This window comes from Pezoporus flaviventris, unplaced genomic scaffold, assembly GCF_033815535.1.
Source record: "Pezoporus flaviventris isolate CSIRO_AGI_PZ_B2104156 unplaced genomic scaffold, CSIRO_AGI_Pfla_v1 ptg000055l, whole genome shotgun sequence".
NCBI classification, from domain to species: Eukaryota; Metazoa; Chordata; class Aves; order Psittaciformes; family Psittacidae; genus Pezoporus; species Pezoporus flaviventris.
The window spans coordinates 6,539,886-6,561,788 of NW_026892603.1; the positions used below are offsets into that span (position 1 = coordinate 6,539,886).

General features: G+C 36.6%; 1 protein-coding gene across 3 annotated transcripts in view; it reads right to left on the reverse strand.

Moving 5' to 3' along the window:
* Positions 1-3,713: 3,713 nt before the first annotated feature.
* Positions 3,714-21,903, reverse strand: part of NXPH1 (neurexophilin 1) — a 147,328-nt gene continuing 129,138 nt past the window's right edge. For all 3 annotated transcript variants that reach the window (XM_061469284.1, XM_061469283.1, XM_061469285.1), the window contains exon 3: positions 3,714-5,658. In XM_061469284.1, coding sequence (XP_061325268.1) covers positions 4,897-5,658 — 762 coding nt within the window. In that variant the 3' untranslated portion in view covers positions 3,714-4,896. The remainder of the gene's footprint in view (positions 5,659-21,903) is intronic.

Below are 21,903 nucleotides of genomic sequence, written 5' to 3' on the forward strand. Positions count from 1 at the left end.
GAAAACACAATATTCCTACAGTCCTGCAATTTATTGTATCTTTACAAATGACAGTCTTATTTTAATGAGTGCTCCTTTCACAAACAGCAAAAAGTGTTAATCTTAGCCACAGATGCTGACTTTCTAAACTTTATCTAGAAAGTTAATCTGTCGATTTTAGCATAATGTCAGTCAGATATTGCCCATTCTTTAAAAAGAAAAAAAAAAAAGGAAGAAAAAGAAAAAGACTTATTAGACTGTGCTTCCACTGTCAAAATGTTTTGGGAAAGTGTAGTTATACTCATACATTAAAGTGACAACAGGGTAACTCATAAAAGGACTTTAGTATAAATGATAATCAATGTTTAAATTTTTTAATGCATGCACAAACTGAATCAGTTGCTTCACTTCTCATGACTTCCAGAAGGATACAGTGGAATCAGAAGTTTTGCAAAGGGTCAGGAATGTTTGTATTTCATTGACAAATATATGAATATTTAAAAACAGTGTTTTTTTGAGAACAGTGTATATATTTTTTAAAACTGATTTTGTAAACAATATGCCTCAAATTTATAAATACATGATTTGAAAGAACTCGGAAGTACACTGTTTTGAAAATTGGGACTTACCGGTATCAAAACTGTTTCTGAATAGATATTGTATACAATATGTCTACAATTTATACATTTCTAAATAGGTATTGTATAGGAGCTGTATCATGCAGCTCCTAACACAACAGGTATTTGATGCAGTTATCTGCAGTCTCTTCCATGTTAAGACACACAGTTAAGTGCAGATAACTAGAGATGAGATTCTCTTTCATTTCTGGTTTCAGCTGGATACAACCTGACCACCTCTGTCACAGAAGGACAAAGAGGATCCATACAATGTTCAGTATCTTCTAACGAAGGGCAGTTGTTTAGATCAGATGCCTGAGTTTAGGTTGTTTTTTTTCAGTAAAAGTAGCAGATATTTTGTAATCCCTGTTTTTCTCCACAGTTCTCTAATACATCAGTTTCAAAGTAGTTTATGATATTCCTATGGGATTATAATTTAAAGCATAGGTTTCAGAACACACGAGGATGTAATGATAATCACAGTAAAACTGCCCTCTGACTAAACCCCTTGAGTAGTATTACTTAAATCAATAGGTTATCATGCACCAGACTGCTATGAGATTTCCATTCTGTTCTTCTATGAATGGAGTTCAAGCATTTCTTAATTCATTGTAAATTAGGACAGTAAATTTCAACAGTTTCTGACATTATGCTTATTAATTAAGGGAAACTTTGAAAGACAAGGTCTTGGTGAAGATGAATTTATTAGTATGCTTACTAACCATGCAAACCTGGGAAAGGGAGAGAAAGATATAAAACTCAGCAAGGACTTCATAAGGAGGGAAGAAAGGATATTTTCTGTTCCATGCTGAAGTATTTTGGTAAACATAACAAGTTAAAGTCTTCCAGCTTTTCATCACTGTTTGGACATTTGACTGGTGATTTTTGCCATGTAAAACTGTCTGTTTCCTATATCCCGGATTTCTTTACTCAAAAGCACTTAAGCTGACACGTAAATTCTATCACTGGCCCATCCAGCCCAAGTTTAATATATTGATTTTTGCTCAAGTGCATAATCCATGTATTTCTGCAGCAGGAGCAGTTGGTTTCATTAAAATACCCCTATTTGTGACTTCTCTATTTAGTGAAAATAAGACAAAAAATATGCTTTAACTGTTTTGATTTTTGTTTTACTGAACAGAACCAGTCTTTTAATTTCTTAAAAATAACTTGACCTTCTTCAATCCTAAAAATATACCTTTAGAGATATAAATCTTTATTAAGTCTAGAATTGGTGAGTTATATTGAGGCAATATTTGCCTGGCCTAGCACTCCATTAAGGCATTATTCATGTGCAAGACCCGCATACTCATACATACATTGTTTAACTGAAATAACATATTCTTGCTTATTAAATTCCTTTTTGAAATGGTAAAACCAGAAACATTCTTTAACAAAGTTAGCAAACATGAAATATTTCCCAAAGAGAAATGCAATGAACTAGCACCTAAGAACACATTATATATTTCCATATTAGATAACTATTTCATGACCGAATCACCAAAAGAACTCGGTCCAAGTTTAAACTCAAGAATGCTTATGAAGAACAGCAAGCTCTTCAAATGGTTAAGACTGAAAAATACTATGACTGGTTGTGACAAAGGCAGATTCATATTTATATTACTTGAAAAGTGGATAAATATGTATATATGTGAACAGAATGCATATACTTCATATATTTATAGGAAGTTTTAAAAAGGAAAGAAAATAATTAAACTACCAGTAATAGTATTTCACATCAATTTTTCAGAAATATAAAGAAGAACACAAAGGATTTAATGCTCAATTACAGATTGCTAAGCTTGCTAATCATATTTAACACTGGAATTCTGCATACTATTAAACGGAAATTTGTACTGACCTCAACTTTGTACTTACTTTAACAGAGACAAGATTTAACTCTCTGTTATAGTACAAATATATTTATGGTCTATATTCAGAACAGTTACTTTCGATAGAGCACAAAAGACTAGACATTGCCAATACAATCACAATTCCAGTCAAAGAAAAGAAAAATTGCATTTCAGCATATTCCTGAATGAGACCAGAATCTGGACTGTATGGCTTGGACCATTCCTTTCTCCAGATGTTCACAGGGTCCAGGGTCACAGGTTTGTTCTGGGAAATGTATATATATGTCTATAAAGAAATTCTGACAAACTTTCCCACATAAAGAAGCCAAATCAATAATAATATGGAAATCTCCTCTACTATGCATATATCAATGTGAAAATTATCCATTTGCCTTGTTTCATTCTCACTTAGGTTCTGCACATTTCAGCAAGACAGGTCCACAACTGGAAGTTTTCAAACTTCTCACTTCTTGAAATATTAGTGGAGTGTTTATGGGGACTTTAAAGAAGCTGTTCATGATGCTGAGCGTATTTGGAAGCTGGCCCATATCTGCATTCACAGCTTTGACACAAGAGCAGAGAACCTGGGGTGTGACGGTGGAAGAGGAAAGAAAATATTATCAGGAATGATAATTCTGAAAGACACAAGATGAAATACTGAGCTCTTTGGGCAGCCTTCTTGTAGACATGGACTTGTAATTGCTGGTTACCTGGATGCTGGGGGTAAAGTATGCCACTATGCACAAAACCCAAGCCAAACAAAAAACAAAACAACAAAACCTATGAGCTTTTTGTTTATAGAAACAAAATGCCCTTGTATTATCAAAAGGGTTCTCTTCATTCCATAGAGATCTGTGCCTCAGAGAAGGCTAGAATTAAGGCAAAGACAGGCCTGTGTATACAGAGAGTGGCTCCATGTTTCCACACTTCTAAATGATAATACATCATTTTAAACAAAGCCCTGCTCCTGTAATTTCTTATCTGAGTGGGGGCTGCCACTCAGGTTATCAATATTCTTCAGCAGTAACGTCTGCTTGCTAGGAATAGGGCCTTAGAAATTATTATATATGTTATACATATATGCCTATATGTATTTGCATACACACACACACACATTTACACACGTACATACATGCACACACACAAATTTATAAATATATGCATATATATGTACATACGAGAGAGAGAAGATTGAAAACCATGTCAGATTTGGAGTGCTATCTGCTTGTCTGAACCATTTAAACTACTATCTACACAGTACATATTGAAACTCAACTTTAAGATTTTTTATTTTTATGTACAGTTCACTTTTTTCCTCTGGAAAGAAAATATCTAAATACAGACAGACTGTAATGTTGTATATGTATAGCTTTCAACAAGACTTTAGCTGAATAAATGCTTTGTACATAGTTCTGTCTTTTAATGGAGTTTACAGCTACATTGATAAAACGGATTCCTCATTTCCTTGATTGTTCGTAACCAATAACAAGCAGAGAGACAACTACAAGTTAATATTAATAAGCAGCTCAAATAACACTGGTTAAATTATGTACAATACAAACCATTCATACAAATGAAGACTAGGATATTGAATTTGTTACAATATTTTGTAATAAAGATAAGACAGCCACTTATAACTTACATGTTCTCCACCAGGCATTTTCCTCCTTAATGATCAGTTGCAGAATTTTTAAATACCTTAGCTGGCCTAAACTCAATCAGGTTTAAAGAATCAGAGATTAAAGAGTCAGATAAACATGAAACCAGAATGTCTACCCACATGTAAATTCCAAATGTTTGCCCATCTTTACTAATAACAGGCTTGCTCCATGGAAAAAAGCCACCTAACACCACCTCGAATGTGCCTACTGTATGCTGGGAAAAAGTCACAATGCTTTGCTGTGTTCATATAATAAGGAATACTGAACTCTAGACACACAATTTTCCCATTTTAACAAGTGTTTACTCCTACAGTAGTATTTACCGGCACAGCTACTCCAAGCAATAGAATGCATGCGTGGGGATTATTGATTGGTGTGTACCCAAGGGACTTTCGAAGAGATTTCCATAACAGCCTGCATTAGAAACCATTCCCTATCTATTTAATCCATTTTGTTTGATGACAGGCTATCCTGAAACATTAAATATCAGAAAATGAAAGCTCTCTAAACAGGAATCTCAATAGATGTGAGATGAAAAGAGTGCGTGTCTGTATATGTGTATGGTTGTATTTCAAATCCATAGTGATTTACAACTAGACTGATATATGGAGCTGACTGGGCAAAATTACATTAGATTGATTTCCACTAATATATTTGTAGCCATTTGACATCAGCAGTAGGTAGACACATTCCAGGCAATAGATGTGGCCTTCCTCCTCGAGGTTACAGCCCTGTCATACGACCTTTTTTATTCCCCAGGCTTCAGTCTCAGACACGTGTTGGTCCTCACCCTGATGGGAAGTAGGGTGTGTCACTGTGGTAATTGTAATCAGGACACACCTTCTGTACTAGTTTATAATCTGTACTATAAAAGGAAATGTAAATACAGATTACTTTAAAGGGCTTGGAACAGAGCCATGACACGTGGCTCTGGGTCTGCTCCTGATAACAGGTTTTTGAAGGGTCATAGTTGCAGAGTGTGTTCTTGGTAGCCTTGTCAACCTTTTCATACTCGATTCGACAGTTAAAGGACTTGGAATCTTTGGCATCAATCACCGTCTGTTGTGCCAAGTCAAATTCCACTATTTTTGTAGGGGGCACTAGGCTCACAGATACATTCCCTTGACCAGTGGAGTTATGCCTGAAGTAAACACTAAATGTCCCATTGCCATGGTCAACGATTTTCCCAGTTATTAACAGATTTAGCTTCACAGTCTTGATGTTGGAATGGAAATCTCCCCAGCCAAACATTTTCTTAAATTTCCCAGTCTTGACAATGGGCCGTCTCTTTGCTCTGGGCCGAGGCTCTTGCAGGTCTGTGGAGTTCCTCAACCAGTCCCAGAGATCTTGATCAGAATAAGTTTCTGGGGCATCATATCGCAGGTCCAAATCTGTATCATTTTCCTTTCCACGAAAAGTCTGTGACAGCAGTCGGCTGATGGACAAGTCTTTGCTACTTTCTGTCCATATGTGTTTTAGTGTGGATTTGGAGCTTCCTGATTTTAGAAGTTCTGTTTTCCCTCCATTTGTTAAATTTGCACAGGTAACCTGATAAGGAAAGAAGGGAAGAAGAAAGAAAAGGTATATTGAGATATGCAACACAAAACCAATCATTCCCACCTGAGACCAAAATGATCACATTTCAAAATCATAGGGGATTTTTTTTTTAATTAAATTATATCTCTGTACCCAGTAAAACAAATCATAAATGTCTATTTTCCTCTTCTTTCCAAGTAGTGATTTCTTAATTCTCCTTTGTCAGTCTTTTACACTTGCCTTCAAATTTAATCTCAGCCATTTACATTATTCTTCAGCCTGTAAATCACTTCTGTTGCAATGCCAGTAAGTGATAAGTATGGAATGAATTACTGTAAAAACTAAGGCACACAGCCTATATGTGGCTTTCATTGGACATTTCTCATTTCCAAGTAAAGTACTCTTTCTTGAATATTGTCTCTATAAAATGACTGTATCTTCCTCCATGAGAGTCATATTCATCTACTTTTGCTGCCCCCAGAGCTTACTGTGAGGGTGCTGTCCTGGTGGTGCCAGCCAGACCATGCTCAGAGTCCATGTCATTATAAATCTAATAAAAGTAATATTATTTTCCTACTCCTTTTATGAGTACACATTGGTCTGTGTTCATGACTAGGACCTTCAGTCACAACTACAATATAAATAATAAAAACATTAGAACCTTAATGAATTTTGTGTTAGCAACTCTGCATACTGTGTGCTGTACCTCAATTAATGCAAGAGAAGTCAGTCTTTTCTTATAGTTCCTTATAAATTAGCTACTGATTTGCCTTGTCTGTAGCTAGCATGATGTGCATTTTTTCCTTCCTCGCTTTACTTATGCTTTCACATCTTCCTCCCCAAACCAAAAAGTGATGTGTGCAAGACAGAAAACCATTTATGTACTTAGAATAAAAACAGGGCCATCAATTTAAAAGTGTTAATTAAAAAATCCTGCAAAACCACATTTTTAAAAAGACAAAATCTTGCACCATGCTCCTACAAAATCTGAAACTTCAGACAGTTTTTCACATAATTTAGTGTAAGAGTAATTTGTCTTATTTATATTTTTTCTCTTTGTTTTAATTGTGTGGAAAACAGAGAGCAGATGTGGCTTCACAGCTGTCTGACATGCAGCACTGCTAGAGAACTCTGATGGAGCATAGCAGAGAGGGCTGGAATTGACAGAGATAACAGAGGATCGAAAGGAATTGACAACATTCTTAGTCCCATTCCCCTAAAAAAATCACACCAGACACTGCCACATCTTTTAACATTTGACTCCTCTGAAGAGGCCATGAAGTTTCATATTTTTCTTTTCATGGGTACAAAGGAGATTCTGAAAATGCCTGGTTTATTCTTCTGTGTTCTAGTTCTGATTTACATGCTTCTATCTCAATTGCAGTTATATTTTCCTCTTCACTTAAAAATGAATTGAGTATATTCCTAACCCAGGAAACCCACTGGAAAACAGCTAGTATTTAAATCATGTCCCCTCTCTACTGGTACAACTGGAGTTATATGTCACAGAGGATATCTGTCACAGCATGGCCTTTTCATTTCCTAAAAATCATGAAATTGAAGCATGTTTTCATTAACTTTAGCACTTTTTCAAGGCCAGTTGAAGCTGCATACATAAAATCAGACTAAATTGCCTTAATACACTGATCAGATAGGAGGTATGCCCCCAGCCTTTTACAGTAAATAAATAGGTAAATAAATCTGACATCTCACACTATAACTCTCCAGAGCATTTCAGGTTGGTGGGCCAGTAAGTGTAATAGATAAAATATGAGGTTTATTTGGGATTTTGCCAGAGATTACTTCCTCCTCTTTTGAACAGAAGTAAGGATTAAAATACAGACTAGTATTTTGATAGCCAGTTAATAGCTGCATTTTAGCATCAGCACAGTGAGCCAGGAGAGAAGCTGTAATGAAATGCACTGATGGCACACTGGTTAATGAAGCAGCAATGAAGATGTCACAGGGAGAAAGAAAGAGACTCAGAATATAATTTTGCTCTGGCCTATGGGGAAGGAGTACAGAATAAGAAAAAAAATGTGGATAAAAGGAAAAATGTGCCTTGGTATGATGAATCTGTCATCCTGCTATGAATCTAAGTAGTTAGCTAGCAGAGCTAGTATACTTACAATCTGTAGGTAGGATACAGATTGCTTACCACTATATTTTTCTTTCTTCACAGCTGGTTTCTCCTTTGTTTTGCTTTCTGTATCCAGTGATTTACATTTCATAGGATTACAGTACAAATTCCATGTAACAAGATGCAATGGTATAGAAACCTTTTAAAAAGAAGTTTTCAGATGTATAAAGCTGAACACCCAGGAAAGGAAGGAGGCATTTTCTGAAATAGATGCTGGCTGACCCAACACGTTGTTTTTTTGAAAACCAGCATATTTCATGAAAATGGATGATTCATATTCCATGCATGCTATCCTGCTTCATACCCTATCTAACAAATACAATTGATTGTTACTATCATTGATTTTGAAGTACCTGAAAGACTTCTGGTCATGCAGTTAGCCCCAAGACCTCTGTGATTTACATTGTGGGTAACAGGCTGCATTCCTGATTGAAGGCCTGAACCTGACCCCCCGGTCAAATGTCTGTGTAAGCACTAAAAAAAACAGCCCACAAGGGTTAATAAAAAAGCTCTAGAATTCACTGCTCTTCACTAACATTTTCCAGCCAACTGCTTTTTCATACACTGTTAGTATACTATGTGCTATAGAAAGTGGCTATATGTATCCTCAGAGACTCACACGCCAAATAATACAGAGCACCAGTGTGCGATAGAATTCCTGCAAATGTAGCAGTTATTTTCACATGAACTAATCCACAATACACTTCCATCTCTCTTCTTTCCAACACAAGGCTGCAATAATACAGGAAAGATCACGCAAATCCATGGGATTTTGCACTTAGTGGTGTGAAAACTAGCTTATTGAAACATAGTTCTATTTTAGTGGTGCATGAAAAAAAGAGTCAATTTAAAATGGCAGCCCAAATTCTATGGTGGCATTTTTGTCCTCTGTCTCAAGTAGGTTTGCATATAATTCAGAAACTTGGATACTGTACCTTACCAACGTTTGCTATAAACAAATTTTCCTTCTTTTCCACACCCAAGTGCCACTCCTAGATGATACATTAAGAAATCTGTACTGGGCCTGGCTAGAGTATAGTTAATTTTCTTCACAGCAGCTCATAAGGTGCTGTGGTTTAGATTTTTGACTCAAACACTTATAGGACACTAATGTTGTAGCTCTTGCTGAAGAATGTTTGCACAGCATCAAGGGCTTCTCCATTTCTCTATTTGCCCCTCAAGTGAATAGACTGGGGGGTGCACAGTAGGTTAGTAGGGGACCTGTACTGACCAAAGAAAGATTCCTTACCATATAACATCATGCTTAGCAAACAAAAGATAGAGAGGACTTTAGAAGGATAAGCCACTTTTTGCTCAAGAACTGACTGAGCATCACTCTACCCATGGGAAGCAGTGAGCGTTGCCTATGCATTATTTCTCCTCTCCTCTCCTCTCCTCTCCTCTCCTCTCCTCTCCTCTCCTCTCCTATCCTCTCCCTTCCCTTCCCTTCCCTTCCCTTCCCTTCCCTTCCCTTCCCTTCCCTTCTTCCACTTACTTACCCTTAATTTGTTAAACACTTTTTTTATCTTGAAACCCAATTTTTCTTGCTTTTATTCTTCCTTTCCTCTTCCCCTGCTACACTGGGGAAGAGGAATAAGTGAGCAAGCAGCTGTGTGGTGCTTAGCTGATGACCAAGGTTAACCCACAACACTACTACAGGGCAATATATCTATACTGCAAAAGGTCTGAGAATGGGGATTTCCTCCCTTACTTCAAAGCTAGAAAAGTGGTTTTGAGTTATTACCATGTCAGAAGCGTCCATATACAACAATAGTAGGTAGCAAAAAGATTTAGAAATGCTTATCCAGTGCTACAAATGTCCATGGAACATCACCCAGTAAGCCCAGCAGACTGACCTTTGGTTCCAGTCTTGTGCTTTTAATGGGAAGTATGAATTTCCACTCCCCAGTAAAGTTTACTGATACCATAAACGTACCAGGAGCTGACAGCCTGGTAACTCATTTCCAGTGAAAAATTACAAATTGTTATTCCATTTCTTCTTCTGCTTCTAGGGCAGAGAAAAGACAGGGGTTTCACTGGGCACAAAATCTCAAAGCATCATTAAAAAAGACATAGGAACTGATCTGTAGTTCAGTTTTTACTCCATCATTTTTACATCATTCTGTATCTTCATTTTTTGAGGGTGAAGAATTTTTTATGATGATGTTTAACATCATTAAATGTATTCTTATGAATATATGCAGTTCATTTAGGACTAAAGGATAGGCAGCTTATTTGTCTCAGAAATTTTCAAGCTCTCTTTCAAGATGCTGAGCCCTGAATTCTTTGTCAGGCCAAACCTGAATATTTGAAGCAGAGAAAAAAAGTTGGAAAAGCATCTTGGGAAGACCTGAAGACCTCAAGTGGTGATTCAGGCCCCCTTCTCAGTGTAAAATCAACCATAGTTATTTAACATTAATTTAAGACTGATTAATTTGAGATTTTAAAAAAATAGTTATTCTAAGAGGTACAGAATGCCTCTTGATTTCTCACTATTTTTCTTTCATTCTAGCTCCATTACAGTTCATTACCTATAATTACAGTTTGGTTTAGAAATTACATATTTATTCCTCTGAATGTATGACTACTTGAGGGCAAATGAAAATGTAAACAAACAATCTAATCCCCAAGGTAGGAAATCTCTCTCTTCAGGTAAATAGGTAATCAAAATCAAGAATGGCTTTGCTGGCATAGCATTGTCAGAATTTGGCAGCACTGTGTTTGTACATGCTCTGCATAAAAGAATTCAGAATTTTCTTTTCTCTGTCGGGTATCTCAGATGTAGCATGGGTAGGAGAGTACTGATGGACATAACTATAAACTGGACCATCATCAAGGCAGGACAACAATCAGAAAGATTTAGCTGGATCCTGTTTCTTCATATTAATCCTGTTAATGCAGTGGGTGGATGAAAATCTGGATATACTTTACTGTTCTACTTTTGATATAATTTTCTTCTATACCTGTCTAGACACTACAAAGTTACTAGTGGCATGGAAATGTTTTATTTAGTAAATAATTTCCAGACAAGTCAAAGCCAGTATTCTACAGAAATAAAGAAACTGAGAATTAAAGTTAATAGAGATATAACAATAAAATACAGTGAAGGATTTGGACCTGTTACAAACTGACACTTCAGAAAGGGAAGACAAACATGGAAAACAAGATGGATTGATATTTCATAGAAATTGACCCCTCTGGTTTTAACTTAAAAGCCTTTTTAATACATGACATGAAAAGAATAAGGATGTAGGTTAGTTGTTTGAAAAATGCAAACTCAGATGAATCTGATAAATGGAATCTGGTAAATGCTGACCTACTGTGTCAAAGGAGAACACAAAAGGAGCTATGCAGGGGCAAACCAAAGACTTATTTAGAAAAGCATCTTGTCTGCAATAACAGCTATGAGAGATGCCTGGAGAAGAGCAGGAACATGGTAAGCATATGATAGTCCCCTAGTATTTTCCCAGTTGTCAAATATTGATAGTTTCCTCTGCTAGATATTGTTTCTGTATATGTTTTCTGCTTCAGTAACTCTCAGTAGACTGCTCTTCTGTGCATTAGTCTACTCTGACCTTTTGTAAATTTTTAACCTCCATAATTTCCTTCAGCAATGATTTTTCATAACTCTATTCCCTCTCAGTGTTTTGAACCTGGCGCCTGACACCTTCTTTGGAACCCTTTGTCCTCCAGATGAAAAATTCTGTCTCTATCCAAAATTCTCATGCTCCTTCTTGCTTTTATTTGCTGCTGTACATATTTTTTCTACAAATATCAGTGAGTGCAAAATTTGATCATTTCTATCCTACTTTTAGCCTACCAGAACATGCCTCAGGTATATCTATTCATAATAGTAAGCAGATATTGATCATTTTTTCCACCCTCAAGTACCAGACTCCTTGGTCTCACAATTAGTCTGTTGTATAAAAGCTATTCTAGATCTATAACTTTAGATTTTCTTTTCGTCCTTCTCTGAAATCTCCTTGTTTCAGACACCTCCAGTTAGAAGCTCCAGTTCTATCTTTAGGATAAGGAGACCAGAATGGCATACAGAATTCAAGATTTGGCAGAACAATGTTCTTGTATGATGGCAAATGGTTTTCTTTTATTTGTTCATTCTTTTTTCTTTACTAATTCATAATATTTTATTTGGTTTTCATCACTAATGAGCACTGAACTGATGCTTGCAGAGAGCTGTCATAACCCCAGAATCTCAACACCATTCATATAATGAAGCTGGGATTTTTTTCCCCCATGTGTTTCACATTACATTTACTGCCACAGAATTTAATTCCTTAATTTTCTGCCTATATACTGCTTCTGGTAAGATCTTTCTGTCATTCTTCACTGTTGGTTCTTTTCTACTCTGAAATATTTTATCACCAACAAACTTTCTCACTCACCTTTCCCAGGTCATTTGCAAATGCAGTGAACAGCAGAGGTCCTTCCACAAACCCTGCAGAATCTGTATGGTGATGTCCTTTAATTACTGACCATAAAAAAAAAGATGCATCTCCAGTTTTCAACAATATTTTGTAAGCTAATCACTTTCAAGCACAAGAAAATTGATATTTTGTCACACAAAACCAGAGGGAAGGTAATTTTTTGTCTTTTTTTACTATCATAAAGCTAGGAAATTGAACTTAATACACACTGTTACAGCAATTTTTGTGTAAATCTACCTTAAAATAGTAGTTTATCCCAGTTGGTAACGTAGTAGCTTATCCCAGTCAGCAACTAAGTACCACATAGCCACTTGCTCACTCTGTCCCTCAACCCCAGTGGGATAAGGAGAATCATAAGAAGATAAAGCACTTGGGTTGAGATAAGAAGAGTTGAATAATGGAAAAAAAAAAAAATAGAATCACAGAATGGTTTGTGTTGGAAGGGACCTTAAAGATCATCTGATTCCAAATTCCCCTGCCATGGGCAGGGACCCTTCCACTAGACCAGGTTGCCCAAAGACCTGTCCAACCTGGCCTTGAACACTGCCAGGGATGGGGCATCTTCTGCTTCTCTAGGCAGCCTGTGTCAGTGTCTCATCACCCTCATAGTAAAGAATATTTTCCTAATATTTAATCAAAATTTACCCTCTTTCAATTTAAAGCCATTCCACCTTGTTCTGTCACTGTATGCCTTTGTAAGACAAGCCCCTCCTGAGCTTTCTTGTAGGCCCCCTTTAAGTATTGGAAGACTACTCTAAGGTTTCCCCTGAGCCTTTTCTTCTCCAAGCTGAACAGGCCCAACTCTCTCAGGCTGTCCAATAACAACAACAACAATAATAAATGATACTAGGAAAGAGAGAGGAATAAAACTCAAGCAGGGAAAAAATAGTCATGCACATTACATTACATTGCTTACCACCTGCTGACCAATACATAGCCCATCCCTGAGCAGCTATCAACAGCATCTACCAGCCAGGTCCTCCCAGTTTATATACTAGGCATGAAGTTCTGTGGTATCAAATATCCCTTTGGCTAGTTTGAGTCAGGTGTCCTGTCTCTGCTCCTTCCCAGCTTCTTGTGCCCCACCTCACTGGAAAAACATGAGACTGAGAAGTCCTTGATCAGGGTAAGCGCTACTTAGCAACAACTAAAACAATGGTGCATTATCAGTACTATTCTCAGACTAAAGACAAAACACAACACTGAAACAGCTACCAGGAAGAAAATTAACTATATCCCAGATGAAACTAGGACACTGAAGATTCATAAAATCAGCTTAAAACTACCATCTGGGCTCAGCTCAGCTTTGTATTCTCTATTTTTCTAGTTTTAATCTATGAGCTATCATGCTTGTTTTGAACGGGCCTTGTTAGAAAGAAAATGTGGCTACCTGACCTTTTTTCATCATTCACACAACAGAGGTTATGCAAGACCAGAAGCTGACATAAATTCAGCTGATGACAGATGATATAAATCCCGTGAAACATGAATATCACTGAAACTAAAGTGCCTATATCAGTTGACATCTTTTTGAGACCTGACTAAGAATCAGAGACTAAAAAAAATTTTTTACCCACAGAAAGATGAGGACACTAATAAAATAGTAGACATGCTGCTTTATTTAGGGACATTATAATTCTTAACAGGTGTTGATCATAAAATATGAAGATATTGCAGCGGGCTGTTCTGCAAAAGAAAAATAGCTAACAAAACTTAGTTTTACACTGCTCTTCTACACAGTATAAATCAACTATGGTAAATAAGTCTGAAGACTAGCAAGTCTCAAATAATTTTCAGGAAATGCAAAGGTCATAAAACACTTTCAATGTCTGGTTTCTGGTGAGAATACTTAAGAATTACCATGTCAAATTTCACTTTAGAGTCTCATCCTCTCCCTCGCATTCATGTTGACTGTGGGCTAAGCTGTGACAGTGCCACAACTCCTGGGAATGTTAACAGACTCATGAAGGAAAGTGGTGGTCTGCCACATGTTCGGAAAGATTTAGGACATGTTCTGTGCCACCCAGAGATCAATTCATTCACCTGGAATTCAGACCTTAGGTCTAAACTTTTTATCTAGGCTTTTCCATAATCAAGTGAGAAACAGAATGATGTCCTCTGTCTCCATGATTGATGAACCTTCAAGTATTGAATAAATGTTATTCATCCAGATGTTTAAGGGGAAGCAAGAAAAATTTGACCTGCACTGCATAGTTTTCCCTGGAGAGAACACCATGGAGAGAGCACAAAGGCTGGAGGCTGGAGGCTGGAAGCAGCACAATGACTGCTGTGACTAACCACTTTCTGAAATGCTTTAGTCATGTTCAAGTCCACTGCTACCTATATATCTCTAAGCAAGCTCAAGCTAGTGCTGTGTTACACATTCAGCAAGGTGTGCAGACTTCCCAATACTTCCTAGTATTGCTCCTCCTTTTAGATATACAAAATTTCCCACCTGGAGTTTTCCTTTCAGAAACAGTGTGTCACTTTGTGTTGTTCTGTTATCTTTGGGGTTTGATTAAGTCACACAAACCATTTTCACAGGTATTTAGAGTCTGAAAGACTAGGCTTGTCCTGATCACTAGCAACTACAAAAATGTTTACTAACCAGGATTTTAAAGTGTTTAGTCATCTAAAGATAGTTATGAACTTGAAAACAATCAGTCTTAGACTGTAATTATGGAGACATTCCTTCTGGTAGTAGTGCCCTAACTGATATTTTTCTCTTGTTTTAATCTTCTTCACTTTGCCAGTGCTGCCCTCTCAGCTGTGCCAGTACAGTTGCTTAGAAGAACCCATGACTTTTTTTCCTTTCACAAACTTCCAGAGTGGAAATCAGACTCAGAATTAAACATCCAGGCTCCTCTAAGTGCCTGGAGAAGACTTGTAATTTTTAACCAGGATTCAAAGCCAAGGTAGGAAGTGATGAAAAGCCAGCCCTAAGAAATGTTCCATCATTTCCCTGGAAAGCAGGGGTGAAGACAGGCACTGCTGTCACTTGCTTTTCAAAGAAGGAATCCCATTGGTTTTCCTTCAAAGATGCAACTCCTAGAGTAAAAAGGAGGTGCTTGTTATCATCCGTTTAATTCAAGAGCTTGAGAACATTATCAAGTCAAACCAAAAGTCCATCTAGTCCTGTAGCATGTATGCAACAACGGCTAAAAGTTCGGTTTTGACAAAGAATTTAAAATCAGGGAAAGAATATACTGTATCTGCCAGAAAATCTTTCCCATCTTGAAGGTTTTGCAGATCAGGGACTTCTTAAAGTGATTTTGTGGCAATAAATTTTGTAATTTTCAAAAAATATCACTTAGTAGGACTTGCCTGTTTCTCTCTTCCAGCAAATAAATACCCTGCAACCAGTAGTTCCACTTCTTAAATTCAGACTGTCTGAGGAACCTTCTCCTCCTGTTTGTTTTGAACAATCACCTCCTAGCTTTAGTTGATGCCGCCGACATTCTGGTCCAGCAGGCAACAACAAAAGCAAGTAAGGCAGCAGTATTTTTCCTGTGGGGTTCAGGCAGAAGCCTGGATACTTAGGCCAGGCAAAGCTTAACTCTATGGCTGCCACTGGAGGAGCTTCCAGGTCCAAAAAAGGCAATGTTGTCTGAATTACAGGTACTTTGGGAATTAAGCTGTCAATGGGAATCTTAAAACTGTGGGTTTAGAATACATACAAAATGTACGGACTCTCTCATCTCAATTTGTGGGCCAAATCTGTGGGACCCACTACTAAAGTCAATTGTGAAAATCCTAGAGAAGCAGAAGGATGAATGCGGTGTGTTGTTATATAGCCTGATTTCATTTTCTTGCTTAGTTAAGGAAGAAAAGAAAGTGTTTAGTTTGTAAAACATAACTTCTCTTCAATTTAGAAAACATTATACTTTCCCATAGAATAGTATGTGAACTGAAGGACCAAATGACTGACAATAAACTCTGAAAATCTTCACAATTTCACAGCTTTCTGCTTTTTGCCTTAAAAGTGAAGGTATTCAGCCCAAATATTTTTAATGGTGGAGATGCAAGTGAATTTATAAAGATTTGGAAAAGGATTGAAATATAACTATGAAATATCCTATTAACTCTTGCCCTAAGTTTTACATTTTTACAAAGAATTTAAACTAAACTCTTGAAGTCTGCTGCCTATGTTGTCATTAAAGATTTTTTACTTCAGTGGATTATGACTTTTGAAAATTCACCCCATCTCTGTTCAGTGAGGGATTAAACTTCTATGGAATAAATTAAATTGCGCTAGAAATGTCTAACAGAGTTTTAAGACCCCTTATATTATGCCAGTATCACAGAGAGCTGTTAACTTCGAAATGAAAGTCTAGCTAGGTAAACAAATTTTGTCAAGGATGTATTGTTCTCATTCCACATTCCTATAAGCCTCCTTTTATTAATTTTGCTTTGCCATTTTCTGCATACATGTAGAAAGCAATATTAAATAAAATTAAATTTTATATGAAAGGCCACAAACCAACATTTTAATCAAAATTGCACTGCAGTTTGCTTTATATATAACACGTGGAAGAGTGTCCATTTTCATATGGGTAGACATATCTTCTGAAGAAGATGAAAAAGACTATAATGTGTGATATCCTGGTCCTGCCTAATGGACAAAGCCACCATGCACTTTTGACGTGCTCTATTAGTATTAATCATTTTCATACAGTTTCAGATCATCCAATGTTCATGTAAAAGTTTAATAATATTAAAACACTCCCACATTTTACCTAAATAGTTTGTTGCTTGTGTGTCTGATACCATATTTTTCCAAAGAAAATAGAATATTGGTACAGCTAAGTCACTTTCTACATAGCTATACATGGGTGCATTCTAGAAACCTGCATTTGAGCAAAGATGTCTTTTGAGGAGATTTAACTTCCACTGTTGTTGGCAGAGTGTACATTTCCACACAAATAAATTGTATATTTGTATGAGATGCACATGAAACACAAAAAAGAGCTTGCACAAGTATAAAAAATTCTGTCGCAAAAGTATAGATTCCTTTGATTAAAATTGCTTGGTTTTCACTATAAGTTATCGGTTAACTACAAACAGCCAAATACTTCAGGAAAGGCATTTCAAAAGCACAGAGGAGGCCATTCTAAGGTTCAGTTGGAGTTTGGCATAAAAATGTTTTTATGCCTTCATCTTCACCTTCTGCCCTTGCCAGATATGAATGCTTTCTCTTCAGAAGTCTTCTGTGATCCCAAAGGTTTCCTTCTCTTTGAATTTCAGTCAGAAACAGCAATATATATTCCAAGTGAGGGTTTTTTTAATAGGCATTGACGATTCAGTCAGTCAGTCAATTGATATCAAAATCTATTAAAATCCATCTCTAAGGAAAGAGGAGTGTTTCTTTAATGTTGTTTAGTAAGGAAGGAGAAGTTTAAATAGCTATTCTATTGCAAGAGTAGACTATTTCTGAAATTTTTTTGGTAATTTTCTCAAGGTCTGCTAATTCTTACAGGGGTCTGCTCAGTAGTGAGCAACATGTGGGAACCAGCTTGCTGGGAAGCCAAGTGTTGCACATTGTTTTCCTGGCTATGACGTATGCAAATACATTGCAGTGCTCCCAAAGTGCAAAGATGTCAAAGAAATATGGATTGTCCTATTAGAAACTAGGAGACATCATATGTTATATATTTACAAAATCCAGGCAAAATTTATTCTTGATCCAAAGCTGAACATCACTCTACTGTTGCTGTACATTTGCTCAGTCAGGCATGAAGGCAGACCAAGTAGTCTCAGAAAAGTACTACCCTCATTTGCTTGCATAGTTGTTTTTTTCTGTGACTCTGGGCAGAGATATCACAAGATACCTATTATGTCATTAAGAGTCGCATTAATATGTCATTATGTCATGTTTACATACTACTAGAAGGGGATACCATACACCAATTTCTCTACCTCTTGTAAACTAGTAATATTAATTCAATATAGTAATTCTTTGTAATGGTTATTCCTGAACTTGCACAGACCAGTTTTTAGGTCTGTGGTACCTTGCTGAACTGATCCAAACATACATTGTGACGGAACTAGCACAGCCAAATAAAACAGAGTAGAACGCCCAATAGAAAATCAAAATTGTCTGTGCCTGATAGTAGTCTTGTATTCTCTTCCTGCAATAGTATCACACCTAATTAAAAGTGAAAAGTAATAGCCAGCAGGATTAATCAAATTCCACATGCAAATATCTGGCTCAAGAGAGCCATGGTCCAATTGCTAGTACTATCACTAAGGTCATTAATTTAAATTGAGATGAGTTACGAGTCCTTTAGGCATTGACACAGAAGTTGAAGGAGGTTATTCATTGCCAAGTTTTTCACAGTGAAATGAAAAACTCAGGAAGAAAATACATGAACATTGATCCACCACACTGATTTCCAGGATAATAATCAGTGCTTCAGCTTGTAGACCAGGAGTCCTCTTCTGTAACTTTTAGTAGTTCTAATGTTTTAAGTTCATATCACGATGTAGTGAAGCAAGTTGAAGACAAGACAAGACAGTTCAAAGTCCAGAAAACTGACATCTTTGGGATTATACTATGCTGACTTCTGCCAAGCACCTTTAAATTACAGAAAGACTTTTTTTTAACTGAGACTTGAGCATCGGTTTCATAAACCATTTCAGACTTCAGAAAAGGTCCAAACATTTCTAGTTAGCAGGAAATATTAACTAATTTTTTAAACAGAAATACTGGAGGCCTATAGCACTGGTTATACTAGTGCAAATGCAGTGCATTCTTAGTTTAGCATTTCTTCAGCTCACCTCAAAGCACACTCCAGTATCTTGATCTATAACTACATTTCTAGTCAGGGTGACTAGAAGAAATGCAGACTTTACAGGCAAATTATAATGGGCTGCTGTACACCTAAGAACTTTCTTTTCTCCAGATGCTGATGGCTGAAATATTTTAAGTTGCACAGTAACAGAATAAATGCAGAGTAATAAAATAATGATGGCATTATATTACTTTTCCTACATGAAGAATAAAAACATAAAATTTATCATTCTGACCTTGTATCACAAGGACTTCCCAGATATGCAAAAAGTCAACTGGCCTGTCAAAATGGGCTTAGGCTATAAGGATACTTGCAAAGTGTGTTTTCCAGAAGTTTTTTTAAATTTAAAGAAAATGTTGGAGTCTGAAAAAATAGGATGGAATACTTACAGGTTTGGGCTTTATTCAACAGAATGTTTTCATATTCTTAAAGTACAAAAAATTTAGGGTTCAGGGAGAATCAGACATTATTTGTCCCACATCTGCATGATTTAGGAAATGCAGTGCTACTGAAAATGCATAGAGAAACAGGAACTTTCCATTCCAAGTTCCAGAGAACCTTCATCTTTTGATACTTGGTGTCCATTCTGCTCTGACCTTAGACTGTTTTGAGTATCACCACCCTGACTGCACAGAATTATTTGTGCCAGTTCTTCCTGCAGTTGCATTTCTGCAGACTCCTGCTTGAAAAGGATTTCAGGGGAGTGATTCATACAAGAATGAAGTTATTCGCCTTCCAGAGAATAAACGTTTCTTCAAAGGCAGGTCAAGATCACTGTATATTAATATATTCTTATGTGTGCCCAAATAAAGCAAATAACTTCTTCCCATTGCCTCATCTTCTATATCTGTGTAGCTGAGCAGCAGCACAGAACAATTTAACCTTAACAAGCAAATTTCATTTGTTACTTGCCAAATGCTGATACAAAAGATAACTATGAAAAAAAATAAAATCTTCATTCTACGGCAGTAGGTAACATGCCTTCGCTATAATAAACTTGCTAAATAACATTTAATGAACTCATAAAAGCATTTAATTTAAATACAAATACTTAACAGTTCCATTTTTCAGGGAGTAAATGACACTTTGCTTGTGTTTCTTTTAAGTGCGTTTGCAGAATAGAGATCCTTTCAAAATCCACAGTTAGTGTTGCATATTATTACTATTACTGCAATGCTCACAGACCCCCCTGTGGTCAGGGTTGGTGTGTATTAGAAACTAAACTTTTATAGCCACTGCCCTAAAGAGTTTCCTCAATGAAACAGATTTGGCAAAAGAAAGCTAAAAAAAGAAATATTGGTGATTTCTTTACTGTGTTGCAGAGCTAAGAGTTAGCACAAATCTCTGGCCTTTTCTTTCCAATGTCATATCCAGGATGTCTGAAAAAAGGTTGATTCCGTAACTGGTTGAGACACAAAATGCCACTAGCTGTTTTGAAAAGAATGCAGGCTCAAGGAAACAAAGTCAGATCAGAAGTAAGCTGTGTTATTGAACTCACTATGTCCATGTCATCAAGAAGCCTGAAACCCTCTTGCAGAGCATTAAGAGGTCCCAGTTTCCTCTAAGATCATGGACATCTGCCCCAAGTAATAAGGAATGTTTGACTTGTTCCTCCAATAAAAACAGCAGCAAAAGTAATCATACAAATATAATCTGTCTTCCAAAATGTGAATCCCCCATCTTACACTTCAGCTGTTAGTCAACAGCAGCTCTGGTTAGTCCATAAGCTACCTAGTGAAAAAAAAAAAGAGTATTTTCCATTGTTGTAAATTTACTTATTAAAATACTAATGATGTCATTTTTATAAACTTACTAGAAAACAGCAACATCTTACGTTATTCAAGCTATTAGCTTTTGAGGGTGTTTTCTTTCTTGATTTGCTCTATAGATAGCTAAGACAATGGACTGTAGGGTAGCCAGAAAGTCCAGTTGGTACCTGTTATAAAATCCTTTAAGCATTTTATCCGCACACTGAAAAATTTGTGTACATTCATCTTACGGATTGTTGCTAAAATATGGAAACATTTTCATGTTGTGGAATCTAGTAACATTCTGGATAAATTAAGAGAAGAGATTTTCTAGTAAATTCAAGGTTTTGATGGAGAACAGTATATACATATATTGGTCTAAAAGACACCATGTTTACAAGAAAGACATTCTGTCATTCACCAGTTGCAAGATAGTATGAGAACATCAAGCTCCAGAATTTACAGATTTGCTATATCATGGTAGTAACCCTAACCAAATGCCTATAGCCTAAGTCCCAAACGAAAACCCTAACTACTCATTCTAAGCCCCTGACATTCAACCTTTCACCTAACCCTAACTCTAACCTGTTTGCTGCCCAAGAAGGAGAAGGGCAGGGATTGTATATGCAATGCACAGAACTCAACTATGATACACTTTCTCTAAAACTACTCGTGCATTTTCATGATCATGTACTTTGAGTAATGCAGATTCAGACCCTTTGCCAGCTTCACTGACTACAACTTTACTAATTTTTCAACAGATCCATGACATATTAATCCATCTGAGAAGAAACCACATATATTTAAAATTATCAAAAAAATGACAGCTTTAAATTGCAGGTTTTTCTGCATTCCAAGCACTTAAAATAATCTTTGACTGCATTTGTTGCCCAAAATATGATTTGACGTCACTCAAAATGAAAGATTTCCTAATATATTAAGAGAACACAAAAACTCAGGCAGAGAAACTGTAATTTTACACTTTGTCCTTCAGTCCAAAAATGGCAGTGCTGTTTGTTATGGGAAACGACAGTAATGGCTACATGGCAGTGTCTGTGCCTGTTCTATTACTGCTCATTCTAATCAGACTGCTAGCAAGGGATCATTAAGAGCTCGGTGTTTATGATGTAAAA